The sequence below is a fragment of the Aedes albopictus genome, chromosome 1 (assembly GCF_035046485.1).
Source record: "Aedes albopictus strain Foshan chromosome 1, AalbF5, whole genome shotgun sequence".
In the NCBI taxonomy this organism is placed as follows: domain Eukaryota; kingdom Metazoa; phylum Arthropoda; class Insecta; order Diptera; family Culicidae; genus Aedes; species Aedes albopictus.
Window position 1 is genome coordinate 205417219 of NC_085136.1, and position 19632 is coordinate 205436850.

The 19632-nt window shown below is 38.1% G+C and overlaps 1 protein-coding gene across 1 annotated transcript in view; it reads right to left on the reverse strand.

Moving 5' to 3' along the window:
• The window catches only part of LOC109411581 (C-1-tetrahydrofolate synthase, cytoplasmic), a 51460-nt gene that overhangs the window by 5013 nt on the left and 26815 nt on the right, over positions 1-19632 (reverse strand). Inside the window, exons 4-7 of the mRNA XM_029856689.2 lie at positions 15072-15196; positions 14606-14840; positions 14424-14535; positions 7814-8045 (exon numbers count right to left, since the gene is read on the reverse strand). Of these exons, the coding sequence (XP_029712549.2) occupies positions 7814-8045; positions 14424-14535; positions 14606-14840; positions 15072-15196 (704 nt within the window). The remainder of the gene's footprint in view (positions 1-7813; positions 8046-14423; positions 14536-14605; positions 14841-15071; positions 15197-19632) is intronic.

The window sequence follows — 19632 nt, forward strand, 5'->3', positions numbered from 1 at the left end:
TATCATTGGCACACGCTGTAATAAATACTAAAAGTAATTTTGGCTCCGTTTCTATATTTTTCCTGTAAAGTATGGAAACTAAGCTGTCTTTTAGCTTATTGATGACATTCGTTGGTCTTCTCGTTATTTTTGTATAAATAGCTTTCCTTAGGTAGTGCCATAATTGGTACACGTACTCTAGTTACTTAAAATTCATACAAAAAATAAGCAATAGCGACGCTGGCTAGAATAATATGGACTTTTTTGGGAATATTGTGGATAAACTTACAGTGCACTTATAGCGCAGATTATAAGTGCAGAATTGTGGAAGTCCTAGCTACGAACACAGACAAATTTCTTGTAAAACCACTGGATCCAGTTTTGACAAATTTCCGAATGGTGTTTCTTTCTGCAGATTTCTTGAAAAGTATATCGTACCTTTTATTTAAAAAAAAGCTGGAACTGTGTTTTTTTGGGCCTTCTCGTGGATGTAGAGAAATTTCAGAATGATTTGTTTTTTTTTCAGTTATTCTTGAGTAATATTTTAGGAAGCCAATGAAGAAAAACCTGCAGACATGAATTTGAGAGCAATGTGTGCAAGTATTTGTAGCATATATAGCATAGATATTTTAAGAGGAATTCCCAAAAGTACTGAAGTATTTAGCGAAATTCCGAAACACTTCCTTTTAAAAAATATGTAGGCAAAAATTCTGTAATATGTTTTTAAATAGTTTCCTGGTAGTTCAACACTTCTAAAATACATCGAATACAGGGATTTTTCATCGATAAAAATTAAATGGAAATTACTTTAATTTTATTTTCGTTAAAATAAACAAATTACTAATAACGAGTTCTGTCACAAGTCCAAGATCCATGGTAGAGAACCTATTAAATTTAGCCTAAACTCAATATTTTAGCGAAACACACCATTCTTAACAACAATTTCGAATATTCGCGGTACAAAGTTGTTTTTTACAGTTTCTAAAACTTTCAAAAATCTTATTTCTTTTGAAAAACTCTTCATAATATTGGCAAAATTTCAGTAAATGTCAATTTCTTGATTTTACTTTGGCTAACCAAGCCATGTGGGGCACATGTTCTGCTGTGCACATGGATGTCAAAGCATTTTCAACAGTGTAAAATTTCAGTGATTAATTCATTCTCATGAAAGTGTTAAAATATCTATGAGATGGCCACTTTCTAATACATTTCAAAACCTGGTCGAGGGCCGCATGCGGCCCGCGGGCCGCAGTTTGGTGACCACTGGGCTAGACTCTAGAGCTAATCATAACGTCTACTAGAGTGGCGGCATCACACGCGAGCTGGGAACAGCTTTCAACGTGATGGGCGATATGCAAAGGCGCGTGATCGGTTGGTAGCCGATCGACGAAAGAATTTGCATGATGAGTATCAAAGGCCGATTCTTCAACTTCAGTTTAATCAACGTGCACAGCCCACGCTCCGGAAGTACTGATGATGACAAGGATGCATTCTATGCTAGTACGATCGCTGCTAAAGCATTGTCCAGTTAGAATCCGGACGCAAAGGAAAATTTATTGTGACGCTCTCAATGATCATAATCATATTTTTTTTACAGCAGTCTGATCATAAACAAGTCCTCTATTGATGGTGAAAATTTCATCGATTTTCTTGCTACGAGTGAAAAGTTATTTCAGATTGAAGACAAGTGAAGGAAAAAAATCTTGCACAAACACGCTGAAAATTAAGCGTGGTCAGGTACGACAGTTGCGAAAAATGTTAATATCTCCATAACCATTATGTGTGATGTGCACAGATGTTGTTAACCATGCCATGAGGAAGTGCCCAAGGAAGATTGAAGTTTATATTCATGGATAAATCTGCTTGGAATTTCAAGATTTGCCAGGAAGTTCGAACTCTGGACATCGTTTTCTCACATCACGATTTTGACACCAAATGTGTACAAAGATGATAACCTCAAGAATCGCGTGCTGCTTTTCAAAAATGCACACAAGGGATCTGTAGAGGTTTGAGCCAATTTGGTGAGCTATCACGACAGTCTGAGATGTGTAGTGGTGTCATCACTGTTGGATAGTGTTTATTAACGAAAAAACACTCAAATTTCGCTTCTTTGGAATTCACTGAATAGCCCTTAATTTCGCAAGAAGAGAAATATTTGGCAAAGTTTCTTTGGAATCCTAATCAGATTGGTAGAGGGTCTCAGGACACTACAGAGATGACCTGATTGTTAAACAAATCCGCCGAAGGGGTTGTTGTTAAAATTTACTACCATTGTGCAGATTTTTAAGGAAGAAATCACGGAGAAAATGAGAAAATGTATTAAAAATTAAATGAAATTATTTTAATGATATTTTTCCATGAAACTACAGTAAATTATCTTTGTTTTGAGGGCTTCACCTTTTCTGTTTGTTATTCCACCTCTGCGATATAAGTGATTATCTGCGTCCGGATTCTAACTGGACAATGCTTTAGAGCCACAACGTCAAGGTCATCATAGGAGATCTGAACGTTCAGGTAGGCCAGGATGAGGAACCCACCAGCCCACCAGCTGACGAACGAAAACGACCTACGACTCATCGATTTCCCCGCCTGTAAAAAAAATCGCCATACGTAGCACCTTTTCCAACACAGCCTTCCTTATCGTTACACCTGGAAATCACCAGCAACACACGAGCCACACACCCGAAAATCAGGAGCAGAAAGTATGGTATTTACGGTACCGGTGACCGCTACGGTACAACCTAGACTAGAGCGACTGAAGCAATCGAATGTCGCCTCAGAATAGGCGCAGAATTTTGAGGCAGCGTTGCCAGACGTGGGCGAGCTCGATGTGGCCCTTCTAGAGGATTGTATTGTACGTGCAGTTGAAACCCGGAATTTTCGACTAGCGAAGTTGGATTTTTCTCCAAATCCTTGCGTCGGACCTAACTTCGGAAGTGGTGCGCTGTATAGCAAACCTGGTCCACTATACAGCGCACCACTTCCGAAGTTAGGTCCGACGCACGGATTTGGAGAAAAATCCAACTTCGCTAGTCAAAAACTCCGATTTTCAACTAAATTGAGAATAGGAGTACGAACAGTAAAAGCAGCCTTCACAAACGCAGTCGAGAGCACCATCGACCATATGGAACGGAGTCGACGGAACGAATGATTTTGGAAAATAAAAACGCAGCGCGGGCGGTAATGCTGCAGCAATGGATCTGACAGAACGTGAACCCGCGTCTTTTCGGAGAAAAAGCGCTGCGTGGAGGAAATGGAGAGCAAAGAAATGGAGCTGCTTCTCAAGAAACACGGAAGTTCTACCAGAAGCTCAACGCATCCCACAACGGCTTCGTGCCGTGAGCCGAAAGTTCGGTGCCGCTTGGCAGACGAACGTGGAGTGATCGAAGGTGGAAGCATTACTTTGATGAGCACCGAATGGCGTGGAGAATGTAGGCTTGGGAGACCAAGATAATGTACAAATACGACTACGTCAGAGTCAGTACAGCAGAGGACATACATAGATGATCCAAATTCCACGCTGAGGGAAGTTAAGGATGTCAATCACCAGCCCAAAACCAACAAAGTAGCTTGTAAGGATGGTATCGCAGCTAAACTCATCAAGATGACCCCAGAAGAGTTGACCACCTGTCTGCGCCGGTTGAAAGTCAGGATCTGGGAAACCGAACAGCACCTGGAACAGGGTGGAGTAAGGAGTAATCTGCCCCATTCATAAGAAGGCGACCATTTGGAATGTGAGAACTGCAGAGCGTGCACCATTTTGAATGCCGCCAACAAAGTGCTATTCCGGATTAACTTCCGTCGGCTGTAACCTAAAACTACAGACAAACAGACGTAACACTTCGAACATTTTTCGGTTCAAATTATAGTCATGGAAACATATTCGCCCAATGCTAAAAGGACTGCGATTATTTGTCTATGCATTGCAAATAACAACCAAATATTTCCCCTTATTTATTTGGTCAAACATATTTGGCCATTACATTATTTGTCAAATATATTTGTTTAAAAATGACAAATATTTGCTCAATTGACAAACAGTCTAATGGGTACTTGAGTTTGGCCGACTATCAACTTGTAACTAGGTGGCGGTAGTGGGCAAACGTCAAACTCGAACAAAAACGATGCGAGTGCTACGGGTGGGACTTCAAGGCGGCATCGGCAGCGACCGCACAGAGTAGGGGAGACTGGGGAGACTTGATCCCTTTTTCTTAATTTACCTGAAACTTTAAGAAAAAACACAAAACTAGATCCGATTTCCGTACAAAATGGCAGGTAAACATCTATTGCAAGTAAATACACAACAGGAGGCCCTTAAATTATTGTTAAAGTTTTCAAAACTGTGTTTTTATGGAGGCATGTCTTATGATGTATTTTTCAAAAATGGGTGACACTTGATACCCCTTTGAGCACATGGTTTATTTAAAGGGAAAATAATTCCAGAATCTTCCTATTCATTTTCTTTTCAAGTTTTCTTGTATTTTCGATGAATATGGAATGTTTAAAATTGTAAGATTTCCTTAAATTTTCAAGGATATGCCGTATTTTCAATATGGGGAGACTTGATCCCCCTTTTCTTGGTTTGTACTAAAGTTGTAATTATCTGACACATTTTATCGTTGAATAGACTAGAATTCCTAGTAAATAGAGGCTTCCGAATAGAATTTTATTTTTCACATGTATAATGTGTGTGTAATCCTCGAGGGATCAAGTCTCCCCATGTCACTGTTGTGTATACTAAGCTGAATTAATTAAAATATGTTAACAACAACCTCATTTGGATAAATAAGTTTAAAAGTACTTTTTTTAAACTATGTGCTGTGAAATTTTGACACGATTTGGTTCAACTTTCACAAAGTTATTGAGATTTTTCGGAATCGCCTAAAAGATTTCTGAAGGACTGAAAACAAACCATCAGCCGTTAAAAAATAATGCAATGTACAATCGAAATCATTTGTAGCCAAAACATAGTCGTTTGTCCAGGGGTAGTTTTGGAAAAATTACGCTAGAAGAAAAATGTTTTTGATTTCGAGCAAATATGGGGGGAACAAGTCTCCTCAGTCTCCCCTATGGAAAATCATGTACGAGAACGGTTTTCCAGGGAAATTCAACGGATTGCTCAAACCAAATTTGCGTAAGGCTTTGGGGCAAACTATCCAGTTCATTCGGATCTTGTCGACAATTGTAAAAAGGTGAATGCTTTTTGTTTATTATTCATCATTGCTCTGGAGTGTGTCTCAAGTCTTGTTTTTATGTTGGGTTGTCGTTTTCGGGCTTTTCAGAGGCGTTTCAGGAGATCTCAAACGGTTTCATGGGGTTTACAGAGGTGTTCCGTGGGGTTTCAGGGGATTTTAGGAGCGTTCCAGATGCTTCAATGGGTTTTAAAAGCGTTCCAGAAGTATTCCAGATGGTATCAGGGAGCTTTCACAATGATTCAGAGAGTTTCCTGGGTGTTATAGAGGGTTTCAGATAAATTACAAGAGTTTTCAATAAATCTCAGAGGTGTTCAAGAAGTGTCCAGGAAATTTCAGAAGAGTTAAGTAGAGCGTTTCAGAGACTTCAAGGGAATTCGTGGGGTCTCAGGAGGTTTCAGGGACATTCCAATGTGTTCCATAGTGTTTCAGGTGGTTCCAGGAGTGTTCCGGGGAGTGTCTCAGGGAGCTTCCTGGTAGTTCGAGCGGGTTTCTGGGGTTTTCCAGGGCGTTTCATAGATGTTACAGGAATTTTCAAGAGATTTATGAGGTGTTCCAAAGGTGTTCTAGGGGTGCTCCAGGGGATTTCTGGGAGTTTCATGGGCGTTCCGGAGGTGTTCAAAAAATGTTTATGGAGTTTTAGGAGCGTTTCAGGGCAAGGATGGGAAATGTCACGGAATTTCACGATACAAATTTCACGACGTTTCTCCATTTCGACCACTTCCTATGCGAAATACGCAGCATGAATAAAACATATGTAGCGGTCTCTTGGATCGTGACTTTCAACCGAGTAAGATGTTTTTTAGAATACCTCCGAACATCGAATAGCAAACATTACAGACATGAAAGTTTTCAAACTCGATGTTGCAAGTTTTAACAGAGCCTCTATTTTTGAGAAAATATGCTAGTCACATTTTTACTCAAAAACTCTTTCATCTTGCCCCATATAACGGGGTAAGTTAAAACGGATCAAAGAATTTGAAATTAAAACAAATCTGTCAATTCAAAACGTAGTGGTGGCCTTAACCAAGTAAAATGTAACGTATTGAGGCCCAAATTACTTAGATAATTTCGTCATGGGCATATTATTAGGCGTGTTCATTATAATATCGATGTATATGATTTTTTTTTCTCATATATTTCTAATATAGCAGAGCTTTATTATTTTTCTGAATTCTATCAAGCGCAAACCAGCTCATTCGTTTGATCGCTAATCAGTGTGTTTGTTACTTACTTTTTTGTGACCTAGATTCTATTTTTTGATGTTTTTAAGGTATTTATGGTTTTATGATGTTTATTCTGTTATTGATTGTTCAAATAACAGAAGTTCATAATACCAATTGTTCTCTATAGAACCAACATTTTGCAGTTTTTAATTTACTTTTGCGTGATTATAGCATGACTGTTATTTTCACTCAGTTGGTAAATTTGAGCACAAACTTTCAAATTGAGATTATATTAATTAAATATACATTTCATGTCTTTTGTATAGAAAAATTCCATAACCACAATTCTCAGACAACTTTTAAAAACAATTTCAATGGTTAATATTCACTAGAAACATATTTTGGTTTGAAATCAATTTGATACTGCAGAAGTTTTAAGTTTGAGTTGAAAATCACGTGGAAAAGTACAAATTCGATCGTGTCAAACAAGATGTTTGAGCGTTGTTTTTTTTGGTCAAATATTTGACCCTGTGTACTGACATATATTGTTTTATATACACTCATTGCACAACTATGGGGTCACTCAAGAAGCAATCATTTCATGATATAAATCGTTTTTCATACGAATATTACCCCTTTATTATTTTATATAAAAATCTGCTTGTAAAATTCACTTTAGGCGGCGACAATTACTAAAATGTTGGTAAATAATAAAAACTACTATAATGGGTCAAAATTGACTGTTTAACAATTATGGGTCAATTTGTTACCTATTATGGGTCGCTCAATGGGAACTTAAAACATACAACTTTCGAAGCTGTTTACTATTTACTTTAAGCGCTGTCCACAAACTACGTAGACTCATTCTTGGTCAGCTCAGACAACCCCCCTTCCCCTCCCTTGACTATTGTTCATACAACATTTTCAAAATTTGTATGAAGTGTAGACTTTGGCCTGCACCTCGACTCTCCTCCCTCCCAAGAGTCTACGTAGTTTATGGACAGGCCGTTATTAAGATTACGAGCACCAATGTGTGATAGAAAAGTTCGGATAAATTGTATAGAGGTTGTACTTTACAACTTACACATGCTAAATATCACAATTTTGTTACCACAAATTGTCAGAACAAGAACAACACGTCATCCACTAATAACTGACAAATAATTAAACAAACTGATTGAACTGTTTCAAACTATCAGTAGTCATTACGTTACACTTCGTCAGCCACTTCAAGACAAACTGTTTCCTGAAACTTGCTCCCATAGAACACTTAACGGTGGTGAAAATAACCCGTCGTCTTTAGAGGATTAATGATAAATTATAAACCTCATTATCCCTTGATAAGGCTAATTACTACAGTCGTTGTAGTTTGTAAAATTGCAACTATGTAGTTCATACACGCACTTCATCACTTCAAACTGAACATTTCATACATTCGATAGCCAGTAGGCACCCTTCACTATACCCATCACTTACCTCGGCACCTGATCCAGCGGTTTCAACGGGAGCGTCTTGATCGTCCAGCGGAACTCCATGTCGATTAGCCTCTTGGCGACTCTCTGAGCAGACTGAACGGTGTTTTGCATCAGCATTGCCACGGTCATCGGGCCAACGCCGCCCGGTACTGGGGTGACATACGATGCCACCACCAGGGCTTCATCGTACTTCACATCCCCCACCAACCGTTGTCCGCTTTTCTTGGTGGGATCTGGTTTCCAGCGTGTCCGTGTGAGTAGCAAGGAAGGCGTGTAACGAAAGATAGATGATGAACGTAATAAGAATATCAGCCACAGAAAAGGCACTTGATAATAGAGTTTGACGAGTGGTCAACGTTCAATCCCACAGGTAGATGAAAAAAAATATATCTTACTCCGCTAGCATCCTTTTACGCACGCCGATGCGAATGTGTAAAGAAACATAACAACCAGAATTATTCGCCAGTACCTTTGAGTTCGAACTGAAAACCCTATTACCGGATTTGCCACTTTGGTTGCGATAGATAGGCTACACATGTGTATTGGAACAGTAAAGCAATGATAACGAATATTATGTTATCTCCTCGTAGGTTACTCGTTATTGCTTGTAGGTTGATTACCAAAATTCTGATGATTGAGTGTTGCAGTTCTAGACGAAAGAAGTAAGAGCAACGACATTATAACTTAACTTTTTGAACATTCGCGCTCGAGCATGTCTCGCATGTCTCTCAAATATATATGAATGTGTGAGGTTGCTCGTTTACAAAAAATAAAAACCTTACTGGAAAATAAAACTAAATTGTCTCAAAATACAGCATATTCACTATATATTACATGTAGAGTGGATTTAACAAAAGAGACGATCAAAGAAAAACAGTCGGTAGTTAAGCCGTAGAAATAATGTCCAGATATGGCTTCAGAACGACGCGAGGGAGATATATAAAAGTCATAGCAGTGATAAAACCATTTTTTTGTAAGTATCAAATTTACTTGTAAGGATGTTTCTCTTATTCTTTCAATTGGGTTCTTTAGGGGTATTTAGATTATTCCATAATCGGATTCTCCGTCCAAAAATTAGTCAAAATCAAAAATTTCATATTTTTTGGTAGTCGGGAACTATTTTTAAAATGCATTTAAAGTTTGTATGGAGAAATTTTTTTGTTCGGGACGAACTGTCATTTTAACGAATGAACTGTCATTCTAGCCACAGAAATGAAATTTGTTTTGTTTATTTAACCATCAAAACAAAGGAATCGGATCGCAATAAAATCGCTTTATACTCAGAAAAATGAGCTCTTTCGATAAGGATATAGAAAATAGCAATATTTTATTCATTAAACAACACAATTCAATGAAGATTTTGTTTCACTACGTCGATTGAGATGGTTACCTGTAAATTTCTAATAGTTAATTATCTAGAAAAGCAATTCAGTTGTTTGTTGGGCTGCCCTGTTGGACATACGTGTGATGAAGTCTTGAGGTGGAATTTGGCCGGTTGAAAAATAACAAAGCCGCTGAAGCAGATCAACAACCAAGTGAGTTCCTAAAATAGGGTGGAGATGCACTGATGGTGAAGCGCTACACTGGCTCAATACCAAGATTTTGAGGAAGTATTACTGGAGGAGCGGATGGAAGGTGTCATGTGTTCCGTCTACAAAAAGAGCGACAAGTTGAATGCGGGAACCCCCGCACTATAAGATATCAGGCGGACAAAAATCGAAAAAGTGACCCTCACCAAATCTTTTTGTTATATTTTTTTGTTGAAAGTAATCATCCCAATTGAGAAAAGTCCAAAGTTTCAAATCTCTAGCACTTTGCGTTTCTGAGATATGACATGTCGAAGTTGAAAATTTACGAAAAATAGACCTTTAAGCTCGGTTTATGTTTAGACCATTTTTTCATGAGAAACCCTTTAGTTTACATATACATCATTGAAAAGGTTACTAAAAAGCTGTAAGAAAAAAATTAAACACAAGGTTTCTATACGGAACTAAATTATAAAAAATCACTGAAAGGCGTTGAAATATTGAAATATCGCAAATATAAAATATTTTGATCAGCAACTTTTTTTTGCGCTGAATATAACAATAGCAATTGTATCGCTTTCATATTTATCCAAGTAGTGTATGGACAGTTCCATATATGAAAAACAAAAAAAATCTATTGATTTACAATTAAAGTACGGATCGATTTAATTTCAAATTTACATTAAATTAATAAGTAGGGTCTGGGACCATTTGGACAGGAGCTCCTATTTTGGGCACTTGCTGCTATAACTCAGTCAATTTCAAACCAATGGATCACTAAAATAACTAAAACGGCCGCTATGGAATGAACAGGTAGCGCCACCGTAGCTTGTGTGTTTGACATAACTCCACTGCTGTCACAATGTTAATGGCCATATACGGTGGCGCCTTTGTTCACATGCGGTGAGCACTAGAAAAGTTGAATTTATTGATCCATTGATAAGTTATTTTGTTCATGGCTAGATACTGTGCGTATCTTATCATATTCCAAAACTCAAGTCAATTGGCTGAAAACTGACTGTGCTATAGCAGCAAGTGCCCAAAATAGGAGCTCCTGTCCAAATGGTCCCAGACCCTATACGCCCTTTTGAAAGCTAGAAATACTGAAAAAGCAAATTAACGAAATATTTTGATAGTATAGACCACAGAAAACGAAAAGAAATTATAAAAATATTTTCATTGGCTGTCGAAAAAATACAAAGCGTAATATCAGAAGCCCTTTTTTTAACGATCGTTATAATACACAAATAAAAAACCTAAAAATCAAAAGAAGTCAAATATTGTCAATTTTATGATGGATTTCTCTGCATGTGCCATAAGGTTATTAAGGACAAACGTCTTGAAATCCCGCTTCAACAGTGTATCAGTACTTCAGACGCACAAATCTCAAGAAGCGAGCTTTAAACAACAATGCATTTTATCATTCTGTTTTTGTTCACTTGTAATAAACTTAAAATAAGAAGATCAGATACGCTGGTTTCGTTTACGAAGAGATTTGTGCGTATGAAATCGTGAGTAGGTGCCAAAGTTGGTCATTGTGGCGGCCATTTTGGGATTCTAAGAAGTCTGTCCTTAACGTTTTGCAAATTAAACACAGAGTATAAAAATACACTATATTCAATTCATCCTTGGCATTACAATTATCACAAGGCAACTCTTATCTGCTGCTCAATAATTTCAATGTCTGGTAAACAAAAACATTCACTTGTGTTTCATATGATAATAACTGTGCGTATTCAGCACTCGTGTGTACCTACAGAATAGCTGTTGCTATTTTCTGTTGACTCTTGACTCATAAGTGAGCCTCGATAACCTTTTGACCGAACATCATCGGCGCGAGTTGTCTGCAAACAACTCTACAATCCAGAGGCGCGACCACGTTCAATGACATTCACACAAATTGACACATGGACAGTAAGCCTTGATGTGGATAATTTAACCTTCTTCGTGCATTAGCTAACGGTCACCTCTCTGACGTAATGCACGTTTAGGGGTCATAATGACCCCCATGCACGACTATGGGTAAGAGGGGTCGGAGATATTGGTGTTGGTGTTGCTGTTACTCAAAATGTTAAACCATAGTGTGGCCAGCAAAAGAACACTCGCAGAACTTTAATCTACAATATAACACTATACCTTATGAGAATATACCTCCAGTATGCTGTATCACAAGCAGATGGAGGTAATCATTGCGATATACACACGTGAGAGTGTTTTGAGTTATCAAATAATCCTTATTAATCTTTACAACAGGGGTTCCCAACCTTTTTCAGGTGGCGACCCCCTTGAAGAATTGTCAAAACATCTGTGGCCCGATGAAACTTTTTAGAAAAAATATGAATTAAATGAACGAAATCGAGTTTTTTTGGTACAGTGACGTAGCTAGAAATTTATTGTGGGAGGGATTTTCGACAATCAATGATACGTTTTTTTATGCGACACTGTCATTTCGTAAACAATGATGTCATGAACATTAAATTTGAGTCATAGCTGAAAAATAACGGCGCAGCCGAAAAAATTTTCTTCTGGAGGCGTTTTATACTGAAAATTTATTCCTCAAATTGTGGCGGTGTACAAAATTAAAAATTGGTATAATTTGAACAAAATAAAATAAAAATTAAACAATTTGTTTAGTCTTGTGTTTAGTATTATTTTTTTTGTCGGGTATATTATCACTACGACCATAATTTGATCTTTTGTGATACTTTACCCATTATACTAACCATGAAAAATAAACTCGCCCCATATCACCCTAAAATTGATAAAACTCATGTCAAAATAAATGTCATATGTCAAAAACATCACAATAGCAAACACCAAGAAGCAAGACGTGTGAAAAATTGGCGGAAATTTGAAGTTTCAGAATTAATTGCTGAGTGGATCTTTTTTCTGTCATACCCAATTTTCAAGCAATTTTCCCAATCTTATCAGAAATCACTTTATTCATTTAAAACCAAACATTTTTTTAACACAGATAACTAAAACAATAAAAAATGGATGTAATTCATTCATTGAAAAGTATATTTAATCATTTTTGCATGCAGTTTTCATTAGAAACTCTTACAACTATGTGGTAGATCTTATTTTTTTTGTGCCGGTCACTGTAGCTTAATTTTAGCTTAACCTAAAATTGTTCATGAGAAAAAAAAAGTTATAGCGATTTAATTTATTATATGAATTTTTAGTAAATTGATCTATTTTTAACATACATCCTATAATTTGTTTCAATTTACTATCGGATATTTTGTTACTTCCTTTCAAAACATGTCAATTTGAGGAAGTATAACTGAACTCTAATTACCATCTTAAATTTTGAAGCGAAGTTGAAGTTTTGGCTAATTTGGCGTTTTTTTTTAGAAAAATAACACAGCGTAACAAAAATTAACTTTTGATCTGTCTCAAGAGCAACAGCAGTTTTAGACGATTTATGTTAGGTACGATATTTTCCATACAAGTCACCCTCCAAAAGTTGCATGAAAGTTTACATACTAACATAAAATGCTTAAATCTATCAAATTTGATTTGTTAAAACGAAATATTTTGCATGAGTCGTTAATATAGATGTTAATTGACCAATTTACCTTTTGGTTGCTCGAAAAAAAAATCATGCTTGATTGCTGGCAGGTAAAAAAGACCAAAATGGCATATTCTGCCCTATAAATTGAGGTATAGCTCAAAATTGTGACGTGTTGGAGCAAATCTGAGCCCAGATTCAGATTAAGCGGCCCAAAATCTGTCAGAAACACATAAGTTTGCTCTTGAGACAGACCAAAAGTTATTTTTTTTACGCTGTGTAATTTGCCAAGTTTTTGTAGAGGTTATATGATAAATGTAATAAAATTCCCAAGGATGACCAAAATACGTCCACTACCCTACATTTTCGGGTCTTCACGTGGTGTAGTTGGCAACGCGCCTGTCTAGTGAGTAGGAGTCATGAGTTCGAGTTTCACCGAGAGGACGAGTAACTTTTTCGCAAATTCCACTCCAATTTGTCTAGTAAAGTAAAACTTCCACTCGGCTGGTCTTTCCAATTCATGGCTGTGTAAGAGGCGAATGAACTCCTCTGGTTTTAAACCTCTATAATAACGCAAAAAAAATCATGGCTGGATAAACAACCAAGCATAATTTATACTGACGATCGAACATTGATAGTGAAAAATAATCAAAACAAATATTTGACAAGTCAGAATATGGTTTTATTTAGAAGGTTGATAAAACTATGATACAACCATAAGCGTAACTAGGTCATGGCTCTAGGGGGGGCCAAGGCCATGTCGATGTAGATTTTTTATACTAAAATGATACTTTTCGCCTGAATTGCGTGATTTTTTTTCCAAAATGGATTATTCTGGAGGGGGCCAGGCCCCCCCTGGCCACCCCCTATTTACGCCAATGGATACAACCCGAAATCCTAAGCCGGTTTGCATACAAAGTCCTGTAGATCATAATAAGGCTGGGCCAACTAGCCAGATCATGGTCTTTTGGAGGCATAAAGGAGCTCGAGAGTATTTTCAAGTCGGCATCAATGGTTTTATGGTTAGAGTTTCTGAATCGCTAAAAAACTTCGATAAAATCAAAATTGTTACTTGGGTTGTAAAGTCTAGCTTTAGGGTTTAAATGAGCCAAACCCATCTACTTGATTAATCAAATTCATTTGCCTTACTTTTTTGGGAGGAATGTTTAGGGTAACGATTTTCAGAAAATCGCCACCCTAAACATTTTAAAATACATGGTATAAATAGTGGGACGGTTTCAGCGAGAGTTACCTATTGGTAGTTTTATAGAATTGTTGTTTTTTTTTAAATATTAGAAATGCCAAAACTAGAGCTGGCACACCCTACGTCAATTCTAATAGCACATATGTTCCGACATGATAGCTCCGAGACGAGTGAAGCGACACTTGTATTGTTGGCAAGCACACATGCTCGAGGCATGACGCGCAATTTTGCTTGGAGTATAACTTAGGGTTAAATTATGTCACGCAAACATCGATCGTTTTTCACGCCCACTCTCCTCCCTATGTTGCATTTTTTTTGTAAAGGAACCTCCTTGGGAACCTCACTATTGTTTGTATAGTAATCTTACCTGGAATGGAATTGATACCGCAATCGATAACAACAGCACTCGGTTTGATCCAGGCTCCGCGAACCATTTCCGGTTTTCCAACGGCAACCACTAAGATGTCAGCTTTTTTGATCTAGGATTTGAATAAAGAAAAAATCTTATGAATTCAATTACGAATCGTATGACAAAATAACTTCACCTACCGTCATGTTGATGTTTTTCGTCTTGGAATGGCAAACTGTAACGGTAGCATCGTGCCACTTGAGCAGTTCGGCCATTGGGGTTCCAACAATTTTGCTACGTCCGATGATGACTGCGTGCGATCCGGCGATTGGGATTCCGGAACGTTTGATCAGTTCCATACATCCGTTCGGGGTACATGGGAGGAACCCATTCAAATCCCCTACAGCTACACGGCCTTCATTGACTGTGTTGAGTCTTAAAAATGATGTAGGTTAGTCAGGTATTGAGTTGTTTCTATGAATTTTTATAGATTTAACAAAAAGGTGCTCAATAATAGACATGAACAGTACAACTTCTATTGCGAAATTTTATCCATACGGTTCATGCATGTTATGAATAAAACCGCAAATAATATTGTATATCACAGTAGCATTTTTTCAACACATTGTTTTTTTTTTGTTTTAACTTTTTCAATGGTTACATTACCCATCGACATCCTTCTCGGGCGAGACAGCATCGGTGATCAGATGAGAATCGATTGGATTGTCCGACTCTAGTGGCATCTGCACGATAATACCGTGGAAGTTAGGATCCTCATTGAGCCGTTTGATCTGAAATAAATCGATAAAAATACACATCATTGGAAATTATCTCTGCATACTTCGGTCCGGATATCTACATGCGCAATTGATTTTAAAATATATGACACTGACTGAGGGCAATTTGACTAATTTGTATACATACTATCGAAATCCGCCTCAGTGCATTACAGCGCAACTGTAGAAAGATATGTGACTCCCCTCTTCGCGAATAAATCATTACTGGTTTATGGAGATGCTGTCGTCATAAATATCCTGCTCGAGGGAGGTGAGAAGGGAGAGTGTTTTGATCTACAGATCGTACCACACACCCACAATTTTGTTACAATTTTGTTGCAATTGATCGATCACACTTGACACATGTTTTCGAATTTCCACAGAGCTGTGAATGACTGACTGAGGATACGCAAAGTGTTTGATTAATCAACTAAGCATAACTGTGAACAGATGTCGGTCTGAAATTTCCATGTTGCGAGTGGATGGACCATTAGTATGGGACTCGCTTGTATGGAAAAAATAAATCCTCGCTCCAGTCGACTTTTTAGATCCCATTTAGGTCCCATATGAACTGTACAAAATTTCAGCGCAATCGGTGAAACTATAATTTAGCGCAAGCGGTTCAAAGTTTTCATAGGATTTACTATGGGAAAAGTTGCATTTTCAAATAAAAAATCCCAGAGGTCGCCCCTTGTCTCCTTAATTCAAATCGATCAGCGCTTCTTGTAGAAAAATCATTTATGAAACTTTCCTTCGAAGACCGCAAAACGATTGGATGCTTGTGGAAAAAGTTATTGATTTATTACCGATTAGTGATCCAACGAACGGCTTTTTGTTTTGTTTTATCAGCAGCACTGCTGCTGCCGTTGTAGCATGGGGTGGCGGGAGGCATCACCACCCCCAGAAACAGCAGCAGCCAAGGCAGCAGATACAGTGCTGCTAATAAAACAAAACAAAAAGCCGTTCGTTGGATCACTAATCGGTAATAAATCAATAACTTTTTCCACAAGCATCCAATCGTTTTGCGGTCTTCGAAGGAAAGTTTCATAAATGATTTTTATACAAGAAGCGTTGATCGATTTGAATTAAGGAGACAAGGGGCGACCTCTGGGAATTTTTATTTGAAAGTGCAACTTTTCCCATAGTAAATCCTATGAAAACTTTGAACCGCTTGCGCTAAATTATAGTTTCACCGATTGCGCTGAAATTTTGCACAGTCCATATGGGACCTAAAAGGAATCAAAAAAGTCAACTGGAGCGAGAATTTGATAATTGTCCCATACTAATGGACCATGCATATGACGCGGTGTGATTTGTGTCCCCCATGTCATGCTATCATGGGGTGCGAAATTGCCATGGCGAAACGTTATTCAGGCTGTGACCAAATTTCATTTCGCACTTCACGTACGCTTGTCTTCGCCTTGAGGTTCATATTGAAAACGATTCCTCATTATTACTCCCTGGTATGCACGTGAGGTGCGCTCCTTCGAAATGTATCACTGCGATGTACGGTTAGAAAGGCAAGGCATAATACGTGAAGCTTTCAGTATTGTGTGTATCCATAAGGCAGTGATCCTCTGGCCTATTTTTTCAGTTGCTTATTTTGCAACAGCTGTATCAATTTGTCCAGCATTCAACACGCTATTCTTGATTATTTTGGATGTTGAACAACCTCCATTAGGAACATTACAAGACATTTTACGACAACATTCAAATCTGGACATCACGTGCGGTTCGCGAACTACACTTGGTGAGTATCATAAACACTACCCGTCATAAGTACGGACTCCCAAAAAGTATTGCAACAATATTGCATCACCCTGACTCACCTCGATATCTCCAAAACCTGAGGACTTACAAAGATGCTGTATTCAGGAAAGTTATTCAGAAGACCAAAAGCAACAACTTTTCTGAAGGCGGCATTTTTGTAGGTGTTCTGGTTTTAGAGATATCGAGGTGAGTCAGGGTGATGCAATATTGTTGCAATACTTTTTGGGAGTCCGTACTTATGACGGGTAGTGTAGCCGAAGCAGTAAACGTGCGGGTATTCAGCAAGATCATGCTGACAGTGCTTGATTTGTGGTCGGTTCTGAAACTTTTCGTAATGGAAATTTACTTGGCAAAATAAAATCTTATCAAAGTTGATAATTGTGGAAATTTTAAAAGAACACTAAGTGAGAAGCAGACTCTGTCCCAGTACCAGCGTTTAGTAAAGTACCATTCCCGTCGATCTTGGCCCAAGTAACCACGGTGCTGAAGCATTATTACATGCAGATATACGGTATATTTAGTGCAATCATTACTTTACATGCAAACTTAAGGTTGATTTAAAGTGGAAGTGGGCAATTATAGAACCAAATTAGGATTATACTGGTATAATCTTAAATCAGTCGCATAATTGCCCATTCCCACTTTAAATCAACTTTAAGTTTGCATGTAAAATAATGATTGCTCTAAGTACACCGTATATCTGCATGCAATAAGGCTTCAGCACCGTGGTTACTTGGGGGGTGATGTTCCTTCAATTTTTGCGAACGTTTAGGGTTTCCAGTTCTTCTTCTAACCTTTTCAACAGCGTGCAATCGCGGCCGCTTACGAAGTCGTCGGTATCTGGTTCACAATCGCATTACATGGCCAGCCCATTGAAAAATGCTGTATTTTATTCATTTCACATCGTTTTTAAACCTTTCAGGACGCGCTCATGTTTGATCGTATTGTCGGGCCGCCACCAAACCGGACGTCGCACAATCAAGTAGCGACGCGCAGGCCCCTGGCATGAATGAAATATATCGTAGCCAACATCTAACTGCCTTATACTCATATTCGTGCAAATTGAAACGAGCGTGTAATCAACAAACGCAGCTTTTGTTTGATGTTGTGAGCCACACACGAAATCACATTCACAATGCGTGTTTGTTGGGTTGCTTTATTCAACTAATCACGTGCTCCTCTTACCGTACATTAATATTAAAGCGAGTTTGAAGTGTTTTGTGATCATAACAGGTGGAAAAAATGATTCCAAAAACTGATCAACAAACCAAAATAAAAAATAAACAAAAAAATGTTGATGTTTTCGCATTTGACAGTGGGCGCTATTTGTTAGCGCCCAGGACATCCTGTCTACCATGATTCCAATGCATTGATATAGACCGTGTCAGGGGCCTGGCGACGCGACTCAACTCGCGACGTTTTTGAATCATGTCGAAAGTAGTGCGCATCCTTCCCGTTGTTGTCAGCAACACAGCGCACTAGACGCGAAACAGTTGCGACACTTGTGGACCAAAAAATGGTCATTTTTGATTGAATGTCTGTCTTGATTCCAACCGGATAGACAATAAAACTGCACTACGCTCGCGCTCCATACGACAAGCGAGGAATTTTCGTGGTGTTGTACTTTTTACAACGCCGCGCGTCCTGAAGGCTTGAGCATGATATAGCTCGTTATTCATGCGTCCCCAGCCAACACACGATCGCATATGCTGTTGAATAGGATGCTAAAGTGGAGGCGATATACGTACACTTTCCACGCGGTTAAATGGAAGCATGTACGCATATGGCCTTCACTTTAGCATCCTATTCAACACAATATACGACTTCGTGTTGGCTGGGTCTGCGCCACATTCCATTTTCTAGTTTTCTGTTGGCCTCGAGGTCGGCCTCCATTTTAACGCTCACTCCTCGTGATCGTACATAGCTCTCATTTCCCTTTCCAAGTTAGTAGGCCTTCACACTTAGATTGATGTCCCGGCTTTTTACTGAACACATCTGAGCGTCTGAACACCAAACATGAAGCGACTAATCGGAGACTGAAGACTCTATACCAAATTTAGCTCAGAGACAGGTAATCGATGAGGTCAGTTTTTCTCGTTTGTCAAAGACCCCGATCAGAAAGGCATAACAAAAACATAACATAATTATATCAACGGTTGATATCTATATCAAGGTTTGTTATATTTAGATATATTTTTTGGAATCGGTACGAAAACTAGTTTGTATTATTTCAAGGTTCTAACAAAGTCAGTTACAATAAATGAATATGTGATTTGATCATCATTACATCAACATTATAACAAACTCAGTAATAATTTTTAAAATGCAATGTGTAACTTATCAACATTTTTTGGTAATGTTTAGTGCAAAAATTAACCGCTGTATGGCGCCATTGTGTTTAGAAAATACACAATTGTTGATATCTTTTATTATATGAACTACATACCAATAAAGCTCATGTCTTCATCAAATTTGTACAGAAAGCTTATGACTTTGGAAGGTGGAAAATGAGGTAAGCAACTCCCACTCCACCATTACGTGATGATATTGGGTAATTTTAAATGTTTCTTATTATTATCCAGTTCACCTGCACAGTTCGTATGTTCAGCAAAGTTGTTCATGATTCTTGAAATTCTCGAATGGTGTATAATTGTATGCACAATTTCACTACTACGAGCTAT